We start from the raw sequence: 10,084 nt of genomic DNA on the forward strand, positions 1-10,084 counted from the left end.
CATACTGAAGAGCGAGAGACTGTGGGAGGTTGTGGCCTCCTTCTGCGAAACCGACATTTCACAGAAAGAGGCCTTGGAGCGGGAGCGCGAAGAAAGGGCTGATGCGCTCCCGATCTGGCGCAGACGTACAGGGAGGAGGCAGGCGCATTTTGCTGCCCGTCAATACCCCTAGTGGAGTCCGTGGGTGAGGGGCCCACAATGGAAGACTCCACACGTCTGAGGCAGGGATTGTAGCGTATTCAATCCAAGAATATGCACAACAAAAAAAGATGAATTTTAATAGGGTAGACACTGTAGCAACATTGAATATTAATTAATATCTTGATGACATATTTTGGAGATATTTCCAAAATACGTGAATGGCGGCGCTCAGTATTTATTTGCTAAATATTAAAAGACAATGGGTAGAAAATATTGTGTGATAGGTTGTACGAGTGAAAGCTTTACTGATTGTGGAATATATTATAATATAAGAGAAGAGAATATAATATTAATATTTTCATCGGTAAGCCACAATTATTCAATTTTACGATAAAAATACAAGACAATATTGCCACACTCATTAGGGTGACTATGATGTCGGCACGATGCGAATCGGTCTTATAGCGTTCTTTTTACTGTACTTAATGTAAAATTAAGTTTGTCTAAATATATATGCCTCTTTAGTTCGGCATGCCTAATTTGGCCGATGTAATGAAAGCTACAGGGCCAGTGATAAATTATCTTTTCGTCTCGACCCCTTTCGTCAGATATAAAATCTAGATAAATGAGAAAGGTGTAATTTAAAAGAAAAAAAAAATTTTTTTATTCTAAATGGTGCCTTTCTTGGGAAAACAGCGAGTGCTTTACAACCGAGCCTTTTTTTAAACAATCGTTTTTTTGTGACTCTGCAGTTTCGACTTAAGTTCGGATTACGCAATATCCGTGAGTGTCCAAGCACGAATTTAATCAAACAATGGATAGTCAGATTTGAGGCTACTGGATGGACAGAAATCCAAAGTCCTTAAATATAACAGACTCACATTCATACATAATATTTTCTTACTGAAACGGTTTGTCAAACTATTTATATATATGTTATCGATTCTATGGACATAGATTTCCGTTAGTAGAAAAAGCGGAAAAATTTAAAAATTTACTTGTAATCACAGATCTACGATGATGCTTACACTTAAAAGATAACTGAAGTAAGCAAGAGAAGCCATCACGTATATTTTATGAATATACCATGAGTGCGAAAGAGGCAGACTACAAATGAAAAAACGTGATTATTTTTCATGTCCCCAACGACCGACATTTATTTGTAAATTTTAATTTCGAAAACATATCCGGCATCGTAACTCGTTAATTTTAAATTAGAAAATATAAATATAACCGGGAAGAAAACTTTTTAAAACGCATTGCAATCAAAATAGCAGCAGAAATTAAAAAGTAAAGGTTTTCATCTCATCTTAAATCTCTCAAAACTAAATATTATCGTATTAATAATACTATCGAGAGATTTAACACAAAATGCCAAAACGTTAAGAGGGATCTATACCACGTGATCTTCCATATAAAAAGAGAAAACGATTTTCCGCTTCTAAATATAAAAAAAAAAAGGAGAAGAATGTTTGGTGGGATCAAGAAGTGCAAGAAGCAGTGTGTGAAAAGAAAAAGTTGTGGTTGGATTGGTTAGCCAAGATTAAGTTAGTTAAGATCGGATGAAGAATTGCAGGAGATGGGAACTAGAATGCATAGATCTTTTGAAAGGAAAGGAATGAAAATAAATGTGAGCAAGATGAAAGTAATGGTATTTGAAAAGGGAGAGAGTATGAAAAACTGAAGTTTTGATTGGTCAAGAAAGAGTTGAACAAGTGAAAGAGTTTGTGTATCTGGGAACCTTGTTCACTAGGGACGGTAAACATGATGAAGACATTGAAAGGAGAGTGAATGCTGGAAATCGTGTGAATGGGGCACTCAACGCTTTTATGAGCAGCCAGAAGGTGTCGCAAAAAGCACGGTTGGCTGTGCATAGAGGGGTGTTGGTGCCTACACTTATGTATGGTAGCGAAAGTTGGGTATGGCAGAAAAAACATCAGAGTCAAGTGAATGCAGTGGAAATGAGAACGTTGAGAAGTGTGTGTGGTGTAAAATTACAAGATAGAATTAGGAACAGTGTGATAAGGGAAAAGTGTGGACTGAACGAAGATGTAGTGACAAAAATTGAGAAAGGTATGTTGAGATGGTTTGGACACGTGGAAAGAAGGTTAACAAAGAGAGTGTATAAGGGGAAGTAGAAGAGGGGGCTGGAAGAGGGAGGGGTAGACCTTGGCGGACTTTCTCTGATCAAATTGGGGAAATCCTGAAGAAAGGCCAGGTCAAGAGCACCCTAAACCGACGAGCGTGTATGAGGAATGTCATGAAAGTCAAGGAAGCGAACGAGGTATGTCAGGATCGTAGCAAGTGAAAATCCGTGGTCTCTGCCTACCCCTCCGGGCAATAGGCGTGATTATATTTATGTATGTAAATATTTTCCATTCTCCATAATTTTTTAGTATGTTATTGACACAATGAAAAATTAAGTTTATAGGTATTCCTTTTTTTTTCAAATTTTCAATACAAACAAAACATAAATATTTTTACTTTATAAAAAGTGACACATATAAACCTAGAATATATTATACTGAAGCGATCGACATCAAAATCAAAGTGATTTGTTAAGATTTAGTTAGTTGAAAACGTTTCCTCCCGAAATGGAATTTCATAGAAAAAGTAGCATTATTTTGTTAGGATCGCAAAGCTAATGCTTCCCTCTTAAGTAATTCGGCTTTTCTTTTTCTTATGTGTCGCAGACGTAAATGAGCCCTGAGAAAAGATCCTGGCCAAACTATTTCCATGTTACCCTAATATCCCACATACATATGCCTTATGGTTACCCTAATTAGAAGAAGATACAACACTTCTCATGTAGACACACTTTTTGGTACACTATCCGGTTTATTTAGTTTATTACTCTAAGTCCGTGGTCAAATGTTTAGATACATAGAATATCAACAGCTTTATAATTGTCTTGAATGGCTTTAAATAAGTTTCTTTACACGATGCGACATATAATAGTTATTTGCAGGGGTCGGACAAAAAGTGCGGATGACGTAAAAATGACGTAATCTTGCACACAGGATGATGTTTGAGTTTGTATTTAAACTTCCGTGTGACATGTAGTAACAAAGTAGTATTAATGAAGTAACAAAATAATCGTAAATAAATCCATGGAATTAATAATACGGGTGGTAGGATGATGTAGTGAATAAAGTAAATTTCACGAAACTTGTTACCATAAGGTATAATTATTTGAAATTAGTTAGAACAAGTCTGTGGGATTGCCACAATATTCAAGTAAAGATGACATTTTAGAGCGTTTTCTTATACATTAGTAAATATAAATTTTAGCTAAATATAATCGTGAAGATACAATAGCTAAACAATAACGAAGTCAATTTATTGCTCATCTGATTGACAATGTGTCAGTCAAAAACGTACTTACTCATTTCAAGTGGCGATATCGTTTAATAAAGAGGTTGATAAATGATAAGTGATAATTGTTTATGAAAATCAAAAATACTATTTGAAATCACCTATAAGTGGTTTGACGTCATCCGCACTTTTTGTACGACCCCTGGTTATTTGTTTTAAAGCCTGACCAGCGCCTAGTGAGTATTGTATTCTTTGCTGACCAGTAATATATGATCAGATGATCACGCACCATATTGCGGAAATTAAGTGGAACTACATTTTTCATACTAAACTGAACTGTCACTCTTTAGATGAGAATAACTACGCCCTCTTGACAATGATCATATATTTCGTCGGGCTTTACAAGGGGGCAAAGTTGTTGTTTAACCGCTCGTGGTAATATTGATATCCTGAGCAAGTGAAAGATACCAAAATTGAACGAGCACAAGCGTAGCGAGTGCTTCGAGAAGTGGAATCTTGAGCATTGCGAGGGATTCAAGGCACGAGGGTTAAACAAACTTTGCATCCGAGTGAAACACAATATTTTTCATCACACTACCGCGAGGAAAATACTAATTATGAAAAATATCAAAAAAATCAAACCAAATCCAAATGAACGTAATAAAAAATTTATCAATCAACGTCCTCATTTAAAAGTCTTTTCTACCAGTGAAATAAGGAAACACTTAAAATTTGCATCTGATTACTTTGCCCCACATGTGGATAAAATGCAACATTCTCGTTAGTTTTTGAATTAATACTCCTTGAAAATGACAGTTCTCTTCATGTTCTCTTTTCAGATTTTGCATGCAAGGAATAAAAATCATTTGTTTAGGTAAGTATATTAATATATCACTTGATATGTCTTCTTCTCGCATTGTGTCGCATAGTGTAAAGACGTTATAATTGTCGATTTAAAAAAAGTAGCCAGCTTAATAAAATTAATTTGACGTTGACTTGACGTTGACTTGACAATGACACAAAGATTGAGGTTATAATAATGTTTAGAATATAACCAGTTTTGGTTTTTGTACCAGTAGAATAATCTGTATAAAAAAATACAACATACAATCTTTCATTTAGATTTCTAAAAATACCATGATTTCAAGACAAACATTTGGCCTTTCTATTGGTAGTAAAATATTCTATCAATTCAGAAGTTTAAAGCACACGATTAGTAAACGGGTACCCGTTGCAATATTAACATATATTTTTTATATTTTCAGGCCTTTTGCGTTTAAATGGGCTTCAATTAACGTGTGTAGCTGGAATAAAGTACTTCCCACCTCCCAAGAATTATGATGGTAGGTACATTATTTACACAGTTTAATTTGCAATATGCAGTGTTTCGGTAATTTGGCAATATTACTATTTGTATAGCCTGTTATTTAACTAGCTTCTAATGTCTATAGATATCGAGATTCCTGAACGCCAGAGGCTGCGTCCTCTGGACAAAGTGCCAACATATCCTGCTAATTTGAAACCACCAAAAATGCAGAAAAGATTGCGATACATGCGTGGTCCTGAGCTTCTGCACAATACGCTACAGTTAAAGCAGTATGGTGTTATTGTACGTATTTTTAATCAAACAATACTCATTATACTCTTATGTATGTTTTATAATACTTTTTTTTTTTTTTTTTTCTTTTCTGTTTGGAACTGCCATCAGTCGGTAACGACTATAATCAGTTTTGATGTATGTAGGAATTGACATTGGGGTTTATAATACTATAGTCTGTTTTTTCATACTACCTATGAAGTACTGCCCATAGGAAAAAATAGTATGGAACATTTATTGGTTTTTTACATGGAAAATGCGTGCCGTACATGAACCTACACTTAACCAGTTTTTTTTTAAATATCTATTTTATAGTATAAGCATATGTCTATGTGTCCATACATAAAAAGATCATCTTCAAATAAATCTATTTCATATCTGTCTCATATAGAATACACATGTTATGACTATATGGAAATAGAAAGTAATTTACCTAATTCACAGTGTACTTCACATATTGGAGTATTTATAACCTATATGAAGAATTAATAGTCAACACCCGACAAACCCTTGTGGCTATTTATAGTCCAGCTATCACATTACTAAAAGCGTTAGCTGAATAATGCCACAATCTACAAACACTTCTGACATTAGCAAAATCATCATAATTCATAAATTTGTAGGTACAGTTTGTGTCATCCACGATGTTGTGCAGATTTATCAAATGAAACCTTTAATAATATAACATCACAAGTACAGGCATGCGTCATTGTGAATGGTCTATAGCCATTTTATTAAATATGAAGACCATAACAGTCATATTTCATAACCAATATGATTAAAATGATGTGGTGCTTTCAGGCAACTGGTGGAGGTAGAATGCGTCATGAGCACTTTGAAATGGCTCGTTTAGTAGTGGCCCGTAAATTAGACATGAAGAGAATGTATGCTATTTGGCGCATTGACCCCCCATGGCAGCCAGTGACTAAGAAGGGACAGGGGCAGAGAATGGGAGGTGGAAAAGGAGCAATTGATCATTATGTTACGCCTATCAAGGCTGGTAGAGTTATATTGGAGGTTGCTGGCAAATGTGAATATCAAGAGGTAATAATTGCAACACTTCTCTTCTTCTTTTTTTTTTCTTTAAAAACAGATGTCAAGTGGTGTAGTCTACTTAGAACTGGCTGGTTGCATTGGTAATCAGTTATTTCTGACCTTTTGTATTAAATAAATAAATACATATTATAGGACATTGTAACACAAATCGATTAAGTCCCACAGTAAGCTCAATAAGGGTATTTAGACAATGATATATTTAATATATAAATATATAGCACATCACACAAATAAATGACCTTGCCAGGATTTGAACCTGGGACTATCGGCTTCATACCCACTAGGCCAGACAGGTTGTCGAACTATTAAAACAATATTGACTAGTTAAGAGCTAATTTTTTTATAATACAAGAGCAGCTGACATTCTCTTAATTACTGACATAATTACAGTATATTGTTGAAATTCCAGAAGTCATTTTGAACTAACTTTCTATCAAGGCAAAGATGTTTTAGAAACAAATGAACTTACATTATTATTATTAGTTAGTGACATTAGTGACTCATCAACTTTTATATATAGTATTTATGTGGATTACCTTTTTATGTTGTTATTCTGTTCTGTCAGTCAGGCGATAATATGGTTTACAACATTTTATTCTCATAAGAATATTTATACATTATTTATTTGAAACGAGACTTTAAATTGAACTTAATGCTAATATGCTATACAATATCTTGGTGTATATATTTTTTTGCATATCAAGGAAGCAAGAGTAAATTTGCATTAGTAGTTATTGTAATAAATGTGAGGTTGCTATTTGTAGTGTATAGTCCGTGGGCCAGGAGCATATATTGTCCGTCATTGCCTTCCGGTAGATACTTTGCTTTGTTATCAAATGGGAGTTGATGACTAAATTTTTTTTTACGTGTTTCGGTGGCTGCCATTCCTCAACCCACCAACGGAGCGGCAGCTGACGTCCACGAGGATTCATCATACATAGCCATTAACCACTATATGAGTTATCGCCCAGGAGGCGATTGGTCATGGAAATCTGTCCCTGGCTCGCCGTCTAGTACCCGCGACCGTGCAGTGCAATAGTAGCATAATAGTTTCTTAGAAGAAATGTGATACTAATATGCAAATAATGTGCATAACGGAGACATGACCCAGATTATTATAATCATGGCAACAAGCCCTTAGGTCGCATGGTCCGACTGGCTAGTCCGATCAATCGGAATACAAATATTTTTCTTTCGCGCTGGCTCGATTGATCGGAATATAAGGACTTCTCTAATTCTCGTAGTCCTGCTATCGGAGTAACGGGATTTTAAAAGTTCGTCTAGTTCGATCGATCGAACCACGAGACCTTGAAAAATCCTCTTAATCCTATCACACAACTTTTATTTTTCCTGTTAGTCCGACCGGTATTTTTTGGTTAATTTTGTACTCTACCAACATCTGGTTTTTAACACTTTTCTGGTAACAAAAGAGTTTTCTTACTTTCGACGTGATCCTGGGTAGGAATGGAGTCGATTGGCATCAAAAACAATTTTTGTAACAAAATGACCTTTTTCTCGCACCCTGTATGTTTTTCCGGAAATCTGTTAACGCCAATTTTCATCAATTTGAAATCGAGGGATGGTCTCTTAAGGCCGTTTTTACCTAGCAGCACGGGATCTGGTAGCTACCCTCACTGACCCAAAATCTAATTCCACCCTGTAGATATATTCTTAACCCAAATTTATTATATTTATTACATATTTCTCAGAGAAAATATAGAAAAGTTTATCAATTGCCAGTGTCTAGTAGTGAGTTAAGATGAGATAACCTTTATGTGTCATTAGCCGGACTTAGCAATAATATCAAGTCTACAGTTATGTCCGATCAATCGATCCAACAGGAAGAAAAAATGACCTCGTGGTTCGATTCATCGAACTAGACGAACTTTTAAAATCCCGTTACTCAGATAGTAGGACTACGAGAATTACAGAAGTCCTTATATTCCGATCAATCGAGCCAGCGGGAAAGAAAAATATTCGTATTCCGATTGATCGGACTAGTCAGTCGGACCATGCGACCTAAGGGGCAACAAGAGACAATAAAAAGTTGATTCACACATTTGCAGATTCCCATGGAACTTTGAAAATTTTAAGCAATTTTTCGAGACTGACTCCTTAAGGCAAATAAAAGCAAGAAATATTACTTTGCTAATCCGCGAGAAAATTACGTGTTAGTCAATCAGTGCTAACCCGTTATACTTACTTGCGTATTTTTACATGTAATTAATGTTCCCACCCTCCCACTGCAAAAATAAATACGCAAATAAATATAACAAATAACAACCCACCACCAAAAGTACAAAACTCGACACGTGTTTCGGCTCTCTACGAGGCATCCTCAGGAGATGCTGGAGATGTTGACGGTCTGACATCCGACAACTGACCACTGAGTTTAGCAAAGTAATATTTCTTGCTTTAATTAGCATGGATTTCCGCAAAGTAACGTCTGATTCTATTAATTCCTTAAGGCAAATGTTTTATTCAATATATTTTTTAGGTTTGGCAAATGTTGAAAATTGTGGCAGAAAGATTACCATTTCAAGCAGAAGCTGTATCACAAGAAATCATGGAGAAGAAAGCAGCTAATGAAAAGTGGCAAGAAGAAAACAACCAGAATGAGTACACTATGAAATATGTTATTCAAAATAATATGGGTGGATGCCATAGAATGCTTTCACCGTTTGATCACTATTGGTATGGCAAGCATTTGTAGATATTAATTATATTGTAATTAGTTCAAAATATAGTTGAATTTAAGATGACGGGTAAGATTTTATTTCCAATAAACCTGAAAATAAATGTGACGGAAAAAGGTACCATATGGCGGATGGCGCTTACATCACGTAGCACTGCATTTCAGTATTGGAGCGTCGTTAATAACAGCGTAAGCGCCGACTGCCATAAGGTACCTTTACCGTGGCATGTCACAAAATATTAATTCAAATAATACAAAAAAAATCAAGTAGCAAAAGGGGTGTGTTATGAGAGTTCTGTAACCCGTGGCAAATTCCATCCTCTCTGTGCCATAACGGACGCAAAATAAGGGATTTAAATAGTGGTGTATCTATACAGGGTAGAAAATCGCGTAAAAAGAAAGAATTTGCCTCGAACTTCAGTTGGTATAGTGTATAGGTCACCCGATTTTAGGCATGTATAAAGTTCAGCGCCATCTAGTGATGTTTTTGACAGGGTTGAAAGTAGATATTACATGCCTAAAATTAATTTATTATGCCTTTCGCTGCAATTTAGAGCCTATGACAGCGGTCAGGGCAGTCCAATTTTACGTTTTCGAGTTAATCAGCAGTCAATAGTAGATTGTTAACCATGGCATCCATTTCTGTCGAGGTCGCCAATAGTCCGAGTCCGAGACAGAAATGGTGCTTTTTACCCGAGTTAAACACTACTTTTCATTTCGAATACGAGGAAAGTAGTATAAATGTGCATTAAAATATGAACATCAGTAGTATTTCTTGAAGGTAGTTTCAATTAAATATTTTGGAATAAACTTCGTTATGGAATGAGGAGTTAATTATCAGAATGCAATTGTTTATCAAAAAAATTAGAAAAAAACCTACTTGGACAGTTTTTGAAACAACACGCTCACACAGACACGCACAGCAATGTCACACGTCCACTCTCGCCCTCGGCTCTCGTGCAACTGACGCGGCATCCTATGCGGTCTGCGCCCGAGACGGTGTGTATCTATTTATGTATAGATACTACCTATACACTACATCTCTTCCCTATTAAAAGACTTTATATTTATTATTTACCACAATAGCTAACTTCTATATTGTTTAATTTGATTACATGACCTATCGTTATCAAGTAGTTAATTCCTGTCACTTGCGTGTTCTTCAATTGGTTTCCACCCTCCTTCCACTTAATTTACTATTTTCCAATTTCTTATTAACGATTTCCTTTACATACACTTTGTCTCTTCCGGTTAGATCACTCTATTTTGCTTTCCTATCT

At 35.6% G+C, this 10,084-nt stretch overlaps 1 protein-coding gene across 1 annotated transcript; it reads left to right on the forward strand.

The window, feature by feature from the left end:
- The first annotated feature begins 4,465 nt into the window (after positions 1–4,465).
- Positions 4,466–8,871, forward strand: LOC133521283 (large ribosomal subunit protein uL16m). The gene is made up of 5 exons (XM_061856157.1): positions 4,466–4,627; positions 4,722–4,799; positions 4,908–5,065; positions 5,855–6,097; positions 8,607–8,871. Exons 1-5 carry the CDS (start codon positions 4,594–4,596, stop codon positions 8,820–8,822), a joined length of 729 nt encoding a protein of 242 aa, XP_061712141.1. The 5' UTR covers positions 4,466–4,593; the 3' UTR covers positions 8,823–8,871.
- The last annotated feature ends 1,213 nt before the right edge of the window (positions 8,872–10,084 follow it).

Source organism: Cydia pomonella, chromosome 9 (genome assembly GCF_033807575.1).
Source record: "Cydia pomonella isolate Wapato2018A chromosome 9, ilCydPomo1, whole genome shotgun sequence".
Lineage (NCBI taxonomy): Eukaryota > Metazoa > Arthropoda > Insecta > Lepidoptera > Tortricidae > Cydia > Cydia pomonella.